General features: G+C 40.0%; 2 protein-coding genes across 2 annotated transcripts in view; one reads left to right on the top strand and one right to left on the bottom strand.

Annotated features, from left to right (window-relative positions):
* Positions 1 to 15,866, top strand: part of FYCO1 (FYVE and coiled-coil domain containing 1) — a 49,723-nt gene extending 33,857 nt beyond the window's left edge. Inside the window, exons 15-18 of the mRNA XM_015823030.1 lie at positions 12,093 to 12,179; positions 12,369 to 12,579; positions 13,363 to 13,472; positions 14,299 to 15,866. Coding sequence (XP_015678516.1) covers positions 12,093 to 12,179; positions 12,369 to 12,579; positions 13,363 to 13,472; positions 14,299 to 14,374 — 484 coding nt within the window. The 3' untranslated portion in view covers positions 14,375 to 15,866. The remainder of the gene's footprint in view (positions 1 to 12,092; positions 12,180 to 12,368; positions 12,580 to 13,362; positions 13,473 to 14,298) is intronic.
* On the bottom strand, positions 1,572 to 3,584 carry CXCR6 (C-X-C motif chemokine receptor 6). The gene has a single exon (XM_015823019.1). The coding sequence runs from the start codon at positions 3,226 to 3,228 to the stop codon at positions 2,200 to 2,202; it is 1,029 nt and encodes a 342-aa protein (XP_015678505.1). The 5' UTR covers positions 3,229 to 3,584; the 3' UTR covers positions 1,572 to 2,199.
* Positions 15,867 to 18,148: the final 2,282 nt, after the last annotated feature.

The following is an 18,148-nucleotide window of genomic DNA, read 5'->3' as shown; positions in this document are numbered from 1 at the left end:
CCATGACAGGGGCTCTATAACTACCTCCCCCATTTCCAGATCATTCTGCCACTGGCCAGAGATAAAAATTAGATCTAGTGTGTGTCCCCCCACGTGAGTGGGGGCATGTACCAACTGGGTCAAGTCCAAGGCCGTCATGGAAGCCAAGAACTCCTGAGCTGCCGCCGACGCCTCGCCCGCCGATGGCAGGTTGAAATCCTCGCCCGCCGATGGCAGGTTGAGTGCTATTTGATGCCTCAAATCTACCAAAAAATGTATTCAGTTTGTTTAGGAAGTCTGTGTCGTCCTTGCATCTTGATGGGGTCACCTTGTAATCCGTAATGGCCTGGATTCCTTTCCACATTCACCCGGTGTTTTTTGGGTCCTGAAAAAAGTTCTGAATTTTCTGGCAATAGGCTTGCTTTGCACCTTTTATGGCACTTTTCAGATTTGCTCTGGCCTAAGTGCCAGCATGTCACCAGATTTAAAAGCTGCATTCCGTGCTTTCGGCATCTTGTGGACCTCACAAGTCAGACACGGTTTTTCATTCGCCCTCACAACAATGCTTTTCAGGACACAGACATCTTCTATGCACGTTTGGATATATGCAGACACCATAGTGGCATATTCCTCAACATTTGTATGTTGGTTATCAGTTGCTGCTTCTTTAAACATGCCCCAATCCGTGCACTCAAAGCAGTCTTGTAATGCTTCTATAGCTCCCTCTGTCCAAACCCTCACCTGCTTTACTGTAGGTTTCACTCTGACTAATAAAGGTTTATATACTGGAATAAGCAGTACTGAGAGATGATCAGAGGGGCCCAGGTGAGGGCGGGGGATAGCTTTGAAAGCCTTCTTGATGTTGGAATAAGCAAGATCCAGTGTATTGACCCCTCTGGTTGCAAAGTCCACATATTGATGGAAATGTGGCAGAGTAGTTTTCAAATCAACTTGATTAAAGTCCCCCACTGCAATAAACACACCCTCTGAGTGAGTAGTTTGTAAGTCACTGATGGTATGACAGAGAACCTTCAGGGCCTCTCCTCTGTTTGCATTAGGGGGGGATATACACAGCTGTGATAATGGTAATAGAGAATTCTCTAGGCAGATAGAAGGGTCTGCATTTGATGGTCAGAAGCTCCACATCTGGGGAGCACAGACTTGAAACCACCTTGGCATTATTATACCATCTGTCATTTATATAAAAACAGTTTCCTTCTCTGCTTTTGGGGAGATAAAGTTGTCTGCTAGGTTTGACGGTACAAATCTGACTGCTGCGGACAGAGAAGGCGGTAGTGAATTCCATAGATGTGAGGACTTACTGCAAAATAATGTATGATGAACTCAGGCATAATCTTGAAGATACTGATTTCTTTGGCCAGTTTAGTTCATTTCTACCGATCAGCAAAGGGAAGATCTCATATAAATCAAATTACATTTTAGAATTGTGTAAAAACCAGAAAAAATGTCTGAGACAAAGCCTGCCCTAGAGTGTTTCTTTCCCTCCCTCCCTATCTGCAAATGGGAAAACAGAATTTGGAGTTATTTCAGTAGATGCCAACTGTTTATTTAGTCATTTAGTCATATTATTTTATTTAATAATAACAGCCAGGCAACATTCTGTAACTGAATTAGGTGCCATACAATTGGTTTTAAATTGAGGGAACAAAGTTTATGGACGCTCTTTTACTCAATATCTCGTGAATCTATTATCAGCAGGAATAGAATGTCTGTATAGATTAATATTGTAGTCAGGGTAAAGCATATTTCACTATGAAAAGCAGAAGAAAAACAAATACATGTATTAGGCTGTCCTTTAAGCTGTATAGAAATATCAGTGATTAATGTGAATAGGTTCTTATATTGAACAAAGGCAAGCTAAAATATTAGTGATTTCTTCAAACTACTCTTAATTTCTTCGCAGTGCATTTCAAAATAGCAGTAGATTACAATTAAAAGATGCCAAGATTTAGCCTAAGCATTTTAGAATTTGTTCTAAAACTGCTATATAATTTAGCATATTTTTATTTTGTCTTTTTTTCCTCAGATGAAACCTATAGCGTAAGAATTGAGGCTGCAGTGAGATTCTGTTCATTTTCTCTGCCAGAAAACTACTATTTTACAGTCGTGATAGCTATTTAAAAACTTGCTTGTTTTCATGAGTGAGCAGGGAAACTAGGACCGAAATCATCCTGAAGATAAGAATATGTCTCAGGTCTCTTATAAGGGAACCATGCTTGTTTCCTCTGCATTATTTGTGGCAGTACCACTTTTGGAGCCATTTTCATCAGTTGTATGCCACTGTCTTGTAACTTGATGTTTAACACAACAATTATTTTTTAGAACTTTTGCTAAGTTCTTTCTAAACTTCTCACCAATAAAGACATAGAGAACTGGGTTGAGGCAACCATGGAAATAAGCAATTGCTTCTGTGATGATCAAAGCATATTCAAACCTGTAGTTGAGCATGATATTACGGTCTGAGGCCCGCATGAGTTTCAAAAGGTTGTAGGGCATTTGTGTCAAAATGAAAGTTACAATAATAGCAAATATTATTTGTAAGGATTTGTGCTTGTGGAAGCCCTTAGCACTGAGTAAAGTTTTTACAATGATTGAATAGCATATAATCATGAAGAGCATAGGACAGAAGAATCCAAGTGTCATCTGAATTGTTTCGGTGAACAGCTCAATAGATGGGGAAGCATAATTTGCAAAACATATCTTTTTGTCTAACTTTTCCTCTGTACTGAAGATGAACTGTGGCAAAGCAAGCAGCAGAGAGATTATCCAAATTGAAATACAGACCACAATACCCCAGAATCTTCTTTTGTGTTGACTGATATGAGTTTTGGTCGCTTGCACAATTACAAAATATCTGTCAACAGTTATAGAAGTGAGAGTTAACATAGAACCATAGAGATTCAAGGTGTAAAAACCAAGGATGATTTGACATGGGAGAGTATAAAAGACCCACTCTTCTGCAGCAGAATAAGCCCAGAAGGGCAGCGTGCAAAGAAAGCTGAAATCAGCAATAGCCAGGCTCACTAAAAATATGTCTGTAAGCATTTTCACTTTTTTGTAAAAAACCAGAATGATGATAACCAAAGAGTTTCCTGTCACTCCAAAGATGCAGGCAAATGAATACATGCAGACAAGGAAAACTCGCTTGAACTCCAAAAAGGTTTCATATGAGTAACTTTCATCAGAAGTGTTGTTGCTAAGAAATGCATAGTAATCATCTTCTTCCATGTTTGCGTTCCTTCCTTTAATACCTGTAAGAATATATATTGGAAAATGGTTCACATGATAAATCTACAATGCAATTTTCCCTATTTATTACTGGGAAGTTTCTGTCATGCTTCACCAGCTTGGAGATGCAGAGATGGCAATTGCAGTCTAGATACAGGTGGGAATTATCAGACTGGGGAAGGCTGCTACAGTTCTTCATTTTAATTTCCTTAGTTTGAGAGTGTATAGTTGTATCGGACTACTTTATAACAAAAACATTCATATAATAGTATTAACAATGTAAAGCAACACTAAAATAATGATATTTGAAGAAAATAAAAAGAAAGAAAAGATTACATCATAAATTACCTCTGTTTTCCAAGAGGAAACTATTCAGAAGTCTTCTTTTTTGTCCTCTGTTAAAAAAAATAAAGAATGTGGTGTTTACAATGGCAGATCGCATTGGATCTTTCCAATTATGTCACATTCAGCCCTGAATCCAAAAAGTTCACAATTGTTAATGGCTTGTTAAATTTCACATATAGGAAACATAGGCAAAAAGATTATATGCAGTTTTAATACGATTATTAATTGTATTAATTGATCCAAATCATGTTAACAATCCTATTGATTTTAGCCCCATATGTGACAAAGAGTAGAATAAATAAAAACCATTTAAGTTTCCAATTTTGAAATTGCCCTTCAATAATAAGGCAATAGAAGCCAACTCTTATTAAACATTCTCTGAAATGTACAAAACATACAAAATATTTTTACTATTAAGATCAAAGGAAATTGCATACTTTGAATAACAGCCTTTGACCAGTTAATCTTAATAAACTATTTCCAAAGATAGCATGAAGTCAGCTTCTTCAGATCTTTGAACATGTTAAAACATAATTTATGGGCTTATAAATTTCACTTGAATTCTCTAAAATCTAGAAATTCAAAAGCAATAATGGCATCATAACCAAAGAGTCCAATTATCAAGTATTTCAGTTAAAAAGTAATATAAATCAAACTTTTTGTTTGATTCTATAGAAGTTTTAAAAGCAGTTTCCCCAGAACTGAATTGATTCAAAATGCTAATATCTTGAATCCCCAGTGTGTCCAGAAAATAGATTATTCACTTTTTAAAATCTATGTTTTATGGCTGTAATCATAGGTAAAATTTAGTTTCATAAAAGGAACCAACAATCATCAACCCAAGACACAATCTGAACCTTCATAGTGAAATATGTTTCTACTATATTAATTCTGAATTAAGGTATGAGATCATGCAGCTGATCAAGTATGTGTAAGTACATAATAATTGTATTATGCACTTATATATACATCAGTATACATAAGTAAAAGCCACAAAAAAAGTACGTAGTCATCCAGTAAGGATTTTCAGGTGGTTAAAAAGAAGCTGAAGAAATGATTTACTGAAGAGAGTATTTATAGTTCAGGGTTGAAAAATTATTTACATAGATATAAACAACAACTCTAAAACTTTAAAGCAAAGTATAAATATCTAAATACTAGTCGGGGGGAAATGAAGGGGAGAATGCAGTGTTGAATACTTCATTTGACAATTATACTTTAATTATGTTTTTATCTTTTGGTATCTTTATTTTTGATCTACTTTTATAAAACTCATCAAATACTTTAAGAATAAGTAAAACAAAATAAGAATACCATTTTTAAGTTGAATATGCATAATAATCATAGGAAGATGGAGTTAACTGATGATTTATGGCATCTTTTGATAATAATGCTTGGATTTGTTTGTTCTCCTTTTGCAAATAAATACATTGCAGTACTGATGCATTTTTACAGCCAATATTCTTTGAAAAGAAAATGAGTCAGTTATTTAAAAGCTGTAGAAGTGGATATATGAAAAGTGAGATTTAAGAATGTGGGATTTATAAAAAATAAAAGCAATCTACTTTTTAAAATACAACATATTTGAAGAAGTACAGTATATACACTTTTCAACATCATTCTTTTAAAAGTTGGTGACTTATCTAACTTATTTCCTTATATATAAATATTTTAAATGTAAATCTGACAGAGATAACAGCTTACCTTGCAATGGTACAACCTTATCTTGTTTAATATCAGGCAGGGCATGAAGGCGACATTTGAGGTAACCATATATATATTTATTTGTTACCATGTGCTTCCTGTACAATTTTACAGGAAAAGAAATTAGGTTGCTTATGCATCTGGTTTATCATTAAATATCTCTGATTTGAATAACACAGCTAATTGTGGGAAAATATATTTGTGTTTGGGTATTTGTATCGTGATATAATTAAATTGTTGTGTACATTTTCTTGTATGATCTTATTGGAAGTATAAACAAATTATGTTACTGAGGTTCAAATAAGAAATACTGGTTTGGACAAATTTAAAATATTGGTTTTATCTAGGTAATACCTATATAATTTTGAAGATGTTGCAAAAAGTAATGCTTTTTTTAAGTGTGCCTTAACTTCTCAAAACATCCCCAATACAGTGAATTGCTTTCCTCAAGAAGCATGAGTAGCTTATGACTATTTGGAGGAAAAGATACAAATGTGTCTATTGTCAGCATCCTTACTGGTCCCTAGCCTCCTCAGACATGACAGAAAGACAGTGTGACTGGCACACAGGAACGCTTCAACAAATGCTTTAATCCAACAATTCGCAAACAATGTCAGCGCTGGGAGTGCTTTGCTCCCAGTGCATTAAATACCTTCCCTCCCTGCAGCTCCATCCCCCCTACACAGCAGGCCAGCATCCGGTGTTTGTCTTTAAAGGCAGCCAGGTTTCCCCTGGCCTGCTGTCTTGTCTGCTGGTTGGCGTTGCGCAGTGGAGTGTTGGAGCCGTTCTCTGTTCCGGTAAGCCTCCACTTCACCCTCAGACACCCCCGCGGTCCTTGCTGGCATTGTCACCTTCGCCACGCAACCCTCAGCCAATCGGAGGCCTCCCCAGCTGTCCGGCGGTGCTGCGAATGGCTGCAGAAGGCGTGAAGGCCGTACGGGACTGCCAGCTGACCGGCAGCCCTGGAATCGGGCCATCTGGGCTCCCAGCTGTTCGGTGGTGCTGTGTTCGCCGGCGGTGCTTCTGTCGGTGGTGGTCCGTGCGCTGCTGCTTTCAGTTTCCTCCTTCCCTTGAATGTCGAGCCCACGGGGCCTGACAGGCAGCTCCCTCTACCAGGGCTCCACCTAGAAGGCAAGGAGAAACATGTAAGCACTTACAAACATGTAAGCTATTGCGCACTGTTCAGCTGACCTCCTACCCGGCTTACTAGGGCACTGTCGATGGAACTTCCGCATTAACCGGGGGGGCATGGATGTCTGATTCCCCTACCCAGGATGCCTCTGTGATAGGATACCCCGTCCACCGCACTAGGTACTGTAATTGTCCCCATCGGATCCGGGAGTCCAGAATCTCCTGTACCTTGTACTGGTTCCTCTTGACAGCCCCTGGTGCCTCTCCCTTGGGCCTACAGGAGGAACCCTCCACCGGCTTCAACAGGCAACAGTGAAAGACGGTGTATGTTCCCCAAGAACCAGGGTAGCTGTAACCGTATGGTCAAGTGTACGGTTGACCTGTGTGACCTGGAATTGCCTTAGGTACTTGAGACCTAGCTTCTTACAGGATACCCTCAGTCATAGATATTTAGTCGACAGATACACCCGATCACCCACCCAAAGAGGCTTTTGGGGCCTTCGCTTCCTGTTGGCCTGTGTTTTAGTGCTCTCCTCTGCTTTCACCAAAGCACTCTTTACGTTACCCCCACCGATGTGCATTATCCAATCCTGGGGCTGGCAGGGCGAGGGGTCCCCTTGGTTTTACTCGGGGAATGGGACGAAATCCAGGCTGTGTACTACCCGAAAGGGGGCAAACCTGGTGCTGCTATGCACTGCATCGTTGTACGCTACTTCTGCGAACGGTAGTAGGTCAACCCAGTCCGTCTGCTGGTATGATACGTAGCTCTGTAGGTAGCACTCCACCGTCGTGCTTGCGCGTTCTGCTGCTCCATTGATGCTAGGGTAATACGCCGAACTGAGACCTTGAGACGACCCAATGCACCAGATAAACTCCTGCCTGAATCGAGCGGTGAATTGCACCCCCCGATCTGAGATGATCCATTGGGGCACCCCGTGTAAGCGATACACTTGTGCGATAATTTGACCAGCTTGCGGGTGGACGGCAACCCCTTACATGGGACAAAGTGGGCCTGCTTGGAGAAGAGGTCTGTGATGGTCCAGATCACGGTATAACCATGACTCTCCGGTAACTCCATAATAAAGTCCATTGTGATGTCCTCCCATGGTCGGGTTGGGTCCGCTACCGATTGTAACAACCCTACAGGCTTCCCTGTATGGGGCTTAGTGGTGGCACAAACATGGCACCCCTGAACGTAGGTCTCCATGTCTGCTTTCATGTGCAGCCACCAGAACTGACACCGCACCAGATATAGGGTTTTAAGGAACCCGAAATGTCCCGCTTGCTTTACATCATGGCACCGTCGTAACACTTCCTGCCATAGAGCCTGTGGGACATACAGCTTGTCGCCTTTCCACGCTAGGTCATCATTCCATGTCAGTAGGCCTGGATGTTCCTGTAACCAGGGGTCATCCTGGACTGCCTTGTGCAGCTCCTGGACCAGGTCGACAGCCAGGTTATGCGGTACCACCCTTGCTGCAGCTTGCCGGTAGGGGGGCATGATTGCCTGTACTACCTCCTCCCGCTTACCATCATATTGAGGCATTCGCGACAGAGCATTGGTGAGAAAGTTCTTCCTCCCTGGTACATACCTCAACCAGAAATGGAAGCATTGGAAGTACTGCGCCCAACAGATATGTTTGGGGGACAAGTGCCTCGGCGACTGCAACACCTCAAAGTTCTTATGGTCTGTCCAGACCTCAAACGGTTTCTTCTCCCCCTCTAGTAGGTGTCGCCATGTGGACAATGCCCACTGTACGGCAAACACCTCCTTCTCCCAAATGGCCCATGCCCTCTCGGTTTCCATCAGTTTCCGCGACATATAGGCACAGGGCTGTAACGCCCCCTGGCTGTTCTTTTGCAGTAACACTGCTCCCACCACGACGTCACTGGCCTCTGCCTGCACCACGACTGGAATGTCGGGACTTGGGTGGAGCAAGACTGGCTCCCTTGCAAACAGGACCTTTAGGTCCTCAAAGGCCTTTTGGTATGCAGTGGTCCACGCTAGTGGGTGACCGGGCCGTGGCTTCATTGCAGTTTGTCATGTGTGGAGCAGGTCTGTCGGGTAGAGCTACCGCTGCAAACGAGATGAATTGCCGATAAAAGTTGGCAAACCCCAGGAAACTGCAGTTGACGGCGGGTCCGTGGCACTTGCCACTCCAGCACGGCCCTGACCTTGTTAGGGTCCATTTCCACCCCTGCCCCTGATATCCTGTAGCCAAGATAGTCCAGCCGGGTTTGGTGGAATTTGCACTTAGAGAGTTTTACAAACAGGTGTGCTTTCAACAGTTTCTCCAGCACCTGTCTCACCAATCAGATGTGTTCCTCCATGGTGGAAGTGTATATTAAGATGTTATCCAGGTATACTAGCATTCCACGGTATACGTGTTCATGCAGCACCTCATTGATGAGCTGCATAAATACCATGGGGGCCCCCTGCAACCCAAACGGCATCACCCTGAACTGGTAACTACCAAGTGGGCAGTTGAAGGCTATCTTCCACTCATCCTCTCGTTTGATGCAGACCCTGTAATATGCCTCCCATAAGTCCAGCTTGGTGAACACCTTTCCATTCGCCAGATGAGCTAACAGGTCTTTCAAGAGTGGCAGGGGGTACATGTTCTCCACACAAACCCCGTTAATCCCACGGAAGTCAACACGCAATCTCAAGGAGCCGTCTTCCTTCTCTTTGAACAGAACATGAGCTGCTATCTGTGAACGGGTCGGCTGGATAAAGCCTCTCACCAGGTTCCGGTCAATATATCGACGCAACTCCTACATCTCCCTGGGCATCATCCGGGGTTTGGGCAGTTGTCGATTGCGCAGTCGGTTGGCCGGTGAGGAGGCAGGACATCACACTCCTGCTCACTGAACACCTCAGTGAGGTTGGCATACACAGTTGGAAAGGGGGGGTTCACCCTTGGTACTCTCTTGACTTGCAGTTGCCATCCTACTCCCTTCTCCACCTCCTTTCTTCGGGTCTTGGTCTGGTGGCGTTAAATACTTTCCTCCCTACAGCTCCATCCCCCTACACAGCAGGCCAGCATCCGGTGTTTGTCTTTAAAGGCAGCCAGGTTCCCCCTGGCCTGCCGTCATGTCTCTGCCGGTTGGCGTTGCACAGTGGAGCGTCGGAGCCGTTCTCTGTTCCGGTAAGCCTCCGCTTCACCCTCGGGCACCCCCACGGTCCTTGCTGGCATTGTCGCCTTCGCCATGCAGCGCTCAGCCAATCGGAGGCCTCCCAGCTATCTGGCAGTGCTGCAGAAGGCGCGGAGGCCGTACAGGACCGCAAGCTGATCGGTGGCCCTGGAACCAGGCCGATTGACCTCCCGGCTGCTCAGCAGTGCTGCGGATGGCTGCTGATGGCACGGAGGCCATATGGGACTGCCAGCTGATCAGCAGCCCCGGAATCAGGCCGACTGGCCTCCCGGCTGTTCGGCGGTGCTACATTCGCCGCCGGTGCTGCTGTCAACGGTGGTCCATGCGTTGCTGCTTTTGGTTTCCCCCCCTCGAATGTCGAGCCCACGGGGCTTGACATCTATATTCAGCATTTTTAATAGAATATATTTTATTGTTGTAAGTCACCTAGAATAAGGGTCCCCAACCCCCAGTCTGTGGACTGGCATTGGTCCTCGGCATGCCAGTGACCGGACCATGCAAACAAGCAAAGCCCATCTACAGGATGCAGGCAGCACGTAAAATCACATCCCCTTTGGTGTGCAATAAAACCTTTCTCCACAGAACCGGTCCCTGCTGCCCAAAAGGTCGGGGGCACTGACCTAGAATAACCACATGATCAGATAGATAGCAAATAAATTTAACAAATAAATACATAAATAAATAGTAGCTCAAGTTTGAACTATGAAATCCTTGGTGTTCTCTGAGCTTGGTTGTTTATCTGCAGACTTTTCATTATCTGACTAGGTAACCTAATCAGTGCTAGTGTGTGTGTGGGGGAAGTTGCTCCCTGTTAATATACAGTGGCTTGCCTTGCTAGTATTGGTGGAGATGTGGATTTCTCCTGGATATCATTTCTTGATTAAAATATTGATTTTTGCTAGGTTGTTGTTTTCTGCTTTTCTGTTCAAGCAACCCTCTACATTCACTAGCACTGATAATGAAACAACTGCAAGCAAACAGTTAAGCTCAGAGAGCACCAAAGACTCCATTTTCAGTTTGCAACAATTTTATTAAATTTTATTGAAATTTGACACAATGTTGAAGTGTTCATTTTATGCACACTTCCATAAAAATCTGTGCAGATTATATAGAGCAAGCACAACAAATAATTTTGGTGGGTAGATATTTTAAAAGCAATCATCTTGTAGGTAGTAAGACTGCTATGGTAGGCATGTTCAGAAACAAAACCTAAAATATCTGATAGATCTGGGAGTTTTAATGGTACCAGAGGAAGTATCGAATATCCCCAAAGTCACTTGCACAAATGGAGCTTCGTGCGCACTTGCCTGCTGTTCAAGCAAGTGGAGCTGCATGCGCATGCACACTCATGTACTGCTTCCACGGCTCTGTTAACAAACTTTATTGTAATCCACTGGTAGAATGTTTACCACAGCATCTTATCTATCCCAAATTATCCTAAAAGTTATAAATAGTTTATCCTGGATCAAATATCCTTGTTGGTTTCTTAATGCCATCTCTTATCAATTGTTGTTTAAATATAATTGCTTCAGTTCCAGAATAAGTCTGTCTTATATAAGTCCAAATAGAAGTGGTTACTAGTTAACTGTAATAAATCCAATGAAGGCAGGATAATGTTGCAGGATCCAATCTGGGTTGGACACCAGGACCAGAGGTTTAGTTTTCCGAGCTTTTGGATTTGTGCTGGAGCCCATCATCAGTACTCCAACAATACTCCTGATTAGCACTGCCACCTGCTCCTTGAGCAGGAGTTGTGAATCTAGGATAACCTCCAGATTATGCACCACGTCAGTCTGGGGTAGTCCACCTTATCCATGACCAAAGATGGTAATACTCTAAGAGGCAAAGGGCCTAGAGCCACTGTATCTTGCCAAAGTTCAATTTTAGCCTTTTGTTTTTCATCCATAGCTCAACAGCCTCCAGGCACTAAAAAAAGGCGATTGCAGCATCATTTAACTCCCCATGGACAGAGATGTACAGCTGAATATCATCAGCATTCTGATGATATTTTAACCATAGTGATGGATGATCTCCCCCAGCAGTTTCATGTAAATATTAACAGCAGCAGAGAAAGTACTGATCCTTGAGATTCTGCAAAACAGGGCCTGGGGATTAGACTCTTGCCCCTCATCAACACCAACTGAGAATGTCCTTGAAGAAAGAAAGTGAATCGGAGTAACACAGTGCCCTCCACTCCCAGCTCCTAGAGCCATTTCAGAAGAATACCATGATCAATAGTATCACAAGCTGCTGAGAGGTCAAGTAGATAATCCCTGTCTTGTTCCCGCCAAGACATCATAAAACATGATCAGTGCTATTTCCATCCCAAAATTGGACCTGAATCCTGACTGAAACAGATAACCATGCTATCTCCCATCCATAGGTTCATGGTTCCTACCTTAGCTAATTTTGATCATTTTAATTTAATTTTATCATAAGCCATCATGGATTTTGGATTTTCAGAAGATTTCTATATACATTTTGGGAATAATATCTGATTATGATAATCTGATTATCTATGTCCCCAGAAACAGCTCCTCAACTGTTGATGAATCTGATGATTTGAAAATGGCCCAAGATGCAGAGATCTGCTTGCTGAAGTCAGGAGAAATGATGTAAGCCCAGCTTATTTCCCTTTGTTTATTTGGAAGAAACTGCCATTGGCCAGAAGGACAATAATTTTAAACCATTGTTTCTTTTAACAACATTGATTTATAACAAATGTTCTTGCAAGTAAGAAATGAGTTTTTCACATTTTATGTGATTGGTTGGTCAAGCTTTTTTTTTGGTCTTGTTATCTTCAGGTTAAAGCTACCTCTCACAGTGGAGGAGATTTTAAAGTTTGGAGAAGGTACCAGAGAACTGTTTATTAAGTCAAGTACTTACAGCATTATTCCAATCACTGTAGACGAGACTGGCCTTACAATAAGTTGGGTGTTTTCATCAGACCCAAAGAGCATATCGTTCAGCGCAGTGTACAAGCAATCAGAAGACACCTCTCTGGATCAATGCAAAGTAAGTTAGCCCTTCATACAGAATTGTTCTTCTCCATGGAAACATTGCACATAATATAATTATGAACAAATCAATTCAACTAAGAAAATCTGTTATTTGCTACTAGAGCTACACCGTTCTAGATCTCTGTCCCAAAAATATAATTAGGCCACATGCTATAGTTTTAGTGGGGAGTAGAGTTCTAATCTGTAGATAGCAGGAAACAATACTGCCAATTTTTGTTTGGATTTGCCCTGCATGAAAAGGCTCTGGGGTTAAAAAATGTGGGGGCATTTTTGCTCTAGGTTGTCCATCCCTGTCATAAGAAGCTCTGACTGATCCATTATGCTATAAGTATCAAACAGAAGGTTGCTGAAAATCTTTTGTTCTCTATTTCCTTCTCATTACTGTATCTTTCAAATAATATTTTGGCCTTCTGAAAGGGTTTCAAAACCTGGCTCTGCTGATTGGCTTGGGGCATTCCATAATGTAGTTAGTGGGTTAAGAATCTTGAGGATTTCATTTCTACCCCATTGTACATTGGTTCCTATCTTAGCTAATTTTGTTAATTTTAATATTTAATGTTTTATATTATTTTTACTATATTGTAGGCTGCCCACAGTTGCTTGATAGTGAGATGGGTGATATATTAATTAATTAATTAATTAATCAATAGTCAACACATAGAGAAAGCATTTGGGCAGGCTGGTTAAAAGCATATTCATTCATTCATTCATTCATTCCCTAAGTTAATTTATACTGGCAAAATTCTTTCCGGCTAATATATTGATATATATTTTGCAGGTTCTTATTCCTATGACTCGCTGCAATTCTCATAAGGAAACCATCAGAGGGAATGTAAAAGTCCGAAATCCTGGAATTTACATACTTATTTTTGACAACACTTTTTCTAGGTGGGTGTGTTGGAGAACAGAGAGTATTTTTTATGGTTGTGATGTTATGGATATTTAGGAATTATCACTTACTTCATTCTGAGTGTGGAGTTAATATAGAAATTGTGTTCCTCTAAAACCTACACAATTACTGTGTTTTAAATATCGAAATATTTTTCTTTTCTTGATTACAGTCAAAATTATTTCATTTTTTTTTAAATTGTTGATGCTTTAATTATTCCTCTTTAGTTTTAAAATATCCTTTTATTTAGCTTCTTATTACTGTTTTATATATTATGATATTCTATTGAATGAGGTAATTTTGCCATAAAGAAAAAAAAATAGCCATCCATTGTGTGGCTAGGGTCACATTGATCCAATTCAGAGGAAGAGATTTGAACTTTATTTGGTTGTAGTTGTTTAGTTCTTTTTAAGCAAGACAGTTGTTAAATGAATTTTGCCTCTTTTGCCATAGCTGTTAAGTAAATCACTGCAGTTGTTAAGTTAGTAACATGGTTATATGGTTGTTAAGTAAATCTGGCTTCCTTGTTGACTTTGCTAGTCAGAAGGTCTCAAAAGTTGATCACATGACACTGGACACTTCAACCGTCATAAATACATGCCAGTTGCCAAAGATCTGAATTTTTAATCGTGGGGATGCTGCAACGTGTGTGAAAAACAGTCATAAATCACTTTTTTCAGTGCCGTTGTAACTTAGAACAGTCACTTAATGATTGTAAGACAAGGACTACCTGTAATTGCATGCTCCATTGTTTCTCCATAAAATTAATGATCTTAATTTTACATTTTCATTTTGACTAATTTTCTTATGTTGTTTTTCTTACAGATTTATCTCAAAAAAAGTTTTTTTCCACCTATCTGTTCAACGGCCAGTGATTTATGATGGAAGTGATTTTCCATAGTTCTTCCTGTATGATATATCTTGCAAGAAATACTATTATTTTTGTATGAGTGTGTTTGTGTGTGCGCGTCTGTGTGTACATGTGTATGTGTATGTGTGTCTGTGTGTACGCATACAGACACACACACATATACATATGAAGCACCAAAATCACAGAAGGATATAAAATCTTCCAAGATTTATGCAATAATTCAGAAATATATATTTAAATACATGCATGAGAAAAAAGCATAGCTTTTATGAGAGCAATAATGATTCTACACTGTGTGCCAGTTATTCAAAAGCCATTTTGTTTATTAAACAGACAAAATAGTTATATTCTGCTGCATTTGATACCAAAAAATTTATTAAAAAGCTAAGAATAGGAAATTTATTTTTCAATTTAGAAGATTTAACATATGTATAACACTAATTATTGTTAGTTATATTGAGTCAGCAACAGACAGACAGACAACTAGAAAATCAGTTTTGCATAAACATTAACACTGATAAAGCTTTAAGTCCCCTGCCTGATCATGCTATACAATTACCATGAAGTAAAATAAAACATCTGGTGCAAGCTACTCTTTTATCTAAACAAGTTATAGCCATACCAACATGTTACACAGACTTTGGTCCAGAAAAAAAATCCTAAAAAATATATTTACTTTTACAGTTTATATTATTTTTTATCATATGAGTGACATGTTTGTGAAAGATAAGCAATATAAATGGAATTGTTACTGCTCAGACATAGACTTTACAAGTTTTGAATATTTTCTCTTGAAGATGCTGAATGCAGGCTTAAAGGAAAATTTGAAACAAGGAGCAGAAGATGCATTTAGTTAAGCAATACTTTACTCCAGCCTTTTCCAATTAATGTTGAGTATTTTAAATTCCCAGTTCCCAGATACAGCACTTGGATTTCCCTATATCTGCTGACTTTTTTAAAAAATAGTATTTATGATGGACAACAAAGGTAGATTTCTAGTTGGCAGAAAAGATGCTAAATTATGTATGGCATGGATAATACTATAACATACAGCTATATTGTTATCATGCCATCCTTTAGACTTTATCTGGTGGAAACACCATCATGCTAGAAATTATTCTTTTTGCACTCTCTACAAATTAGCTTGAACTTTAAGTTCAACCAGTTCAACACTAGGATATGAGCAATAGGGCTTAGCTGCTTGATATTATTACAGAATACTGTGCAGGTTTGGTTAATGGATTTCTTTGTTGAATGTTGTTATGTGCTAAAAGCATATTTTATTTTGAGTTGAGTAGCAATAAGGATTTAATGCTAAAATCTGGGATGTTGTTTGCCATGGATTGTGCAATATCAAATGGATTTTGAACTAAAATCCCATAATATATTAATAATGAGTATTCTCAGTCTATTTTACTGTAGAAATTTAATAGAATACTTATCTTTTTTCAAACATTGGTTTATTTCATGTATAAAAGTAACATAAAAAGGATGCTGTCAAATATACAAAAAATGTATTAAATATATATTATTGATAAAGATGTGTCTGAGTGATTTATCTCTAGTGTATTAATTATAATTCTTCAAGTCCTTATCTATACAAACAAAACAACATCCTATGCCCATCATGAACAAACGTCCACAAAAAGGTAAAGGAGTTCCTGTGGATATTACCTTGCTAGTCGTTGCCAATTAAGGGGGCGGTGCTCATATCCATTTCAAGGCCATTGAGCCTGTCTGAATCTCTATTTCCCTAATCATGTGGCCAACATGAAGCGCTGTGCCTATTTATCTACTTACATTTCTTTGCTTTCAAACTGCTAAGTTAGAAGGAGCTGGGATGGGGACAGGAGCTCACCCAATCATGTGGAGCTTGGATCTTAAACCTGGACTACCAGCTTTGCAGCTGACAAACCCAGTGTCTTAAACACTGAGCCACTGCATTTCCCTTAAAAACAAACAACAAATGTCTCGTAAAGAAGGACATTTATTAGAGGATTTTTTTAAAAAAAAAAAATTAAACTTCTCAGAATTCAATCTGAAAAATTGGGGGGACAGAGAGAAGTTAATATGACATAAGAATACTCACAATCTTTTTTAAAAAAATATGTTTTATTAATTTTTAACATACACCTTAATATTTGGTAAACGTGTTGTCTGGGTTAATGTTTAAAAAGCAATAACAATTAATTTCTATAATTCTATAGTCCATACAGTGGCTTTACTTGATTTCCTCTTCTTCCAATAATATTCTCTTTTGCCAATCTTAAATTAATAAAGTTCTTATTTAAGACCATATAATATGGCTGATAGATGGCTCACCAAAAAGGTAGAGGTGACCCAAAATAAAAGATTAATTTGGGCCAAAGTTGATACTAAGGCAATACTAGAATGCCTTAAAACAGAGAATGCTACTAAGTGGGCTAGAACAATCCAGTCATCTTCTACTGACTGGATGTCAGCCTTCAATGCATTCTCTAATCTNTCCCAGGGGAATTTTTTGATAACCATCCCCAGTGGCTCTCGAGAGACTGCAAAAGTAATGCTGCTGGCCTGCTCCTAGTCTCCTTAATTTTTAAGGGTAATCTCCAAATTCTGGGAGGTAAGGATAAGAATTACACATATCCCTACACATACCACTCTGCCAATTCAAGCAGTGTACTGGATCTCTTTTGTGTGTCTAGAGATAAAGTTGACCTCTTTTCTGAGGTCACAGTACACCTTAGTGATAATAGCGACCACCAGCCTGTAAGCGTGACACTGCAAGGTCCCTCAGATTTAAGACCATATAATATGGCTGATAGATGGCTCACCAAAAAGGTAGAGGTGACCCAAAATAAAAGATTAATTTGGGCCAAAGTTGATACTAAGGCAATACTAGAATGCCTTAAAACAGAGAATGCTACTAAGTGGGCTAGAACAATCCAGTCATCTTCTACTGACTGGATGTCAGCCTTCAATGCATTCTCCAATCTCTGTAACATTCTGAAGAAACATCTAACAACTAAACCTCCTACAAAAAGAGCCCAAGTAGGTAGACCTTGCTAGTTTGATCCTGAATGCCAGCGACTGAAAAAGAAATTGAAGGCAGCCATGAGGCTTGCCCAGAGGAATCCTACTGCCCATGTACAAGCTAAGATGTTGCACACAAGAAGGGAATATAAAAAACTATAACATTAAAGAAAAAAAGCTTTGCCATTTCAATCTGGTCAGAACTCGAATTGGCTGCCAGAAGTCATAACTCAGTAATATTTTGGCATTCTGTAGCAGGTATCCTGAAGGAGCGGAGATTTGTGTTTGACATACCAATCTCTGCCAAGGACTGGGAGAATTATTATCAGTGTTTGTTTGCTTCCATGGAATCGGTAGAGAAATTGTCTCTAAGAAATGATTTAGTAAACTCTAGAAATTCCCCCTCTTGGCCATCAGTCTCAGAAAAGGAGATACAATCCATCATCAAAAGTTTAAAGAGCAATAAAGCCCCAGGTGAGGATTTTTTACCAGCAGAATTATTCAAGAAATTTCCCAATTGGTGGGGCCCTGTATTGGCAGATCTTTTTACACACATACTGTAAATAACACCTGCCATATACCAGATGGGTGGAAGATGGCAATAGTTGTCCCCATATATAAAAAAGGGAATAATAAGGACCCTAGTAATTATAGGCCCATCAGCCTGATTGATATTGCAGCAAAAATATATGCTAGGTACCTTTTGAACAGAATTGAAATCTGGGTAGAGGAAAACAATATCCTCACAGAAGAACAAGCAGGTTTTAGACAAAGCCGATCTACTATTGATAA

Source organism: Protobothrops mucrosquamatus, unplaced genomic scaffold, assembly GCF_001527695.2.
Source record: "Protobothrops mucrosquamatus isolate PMUCROS unplaced genomic scaffold, P.Mucros_1.0 scaffold_177, whole genome shotgun sequence".
Taxonomy (NCBI): Eukaryota; Metazoa; Chordata; class Lepidosauria; order Squamata; family Viperidae; genus Protobothrops; species Protobothrops mucrosquamatus.
This window is presented reverse-complemented; position numbering and strand designations above follow the sequence as displayed.

What these genes read in the sequence shown, in the direction of transcription:
- CXCR6 (XM_015823019.1), bottom strand. Translation starts at nt 3,228, where the DNA reads ATGGAAGAAGATGATTACTATGCATTTCTTAGCAACAACACTTCTGAT.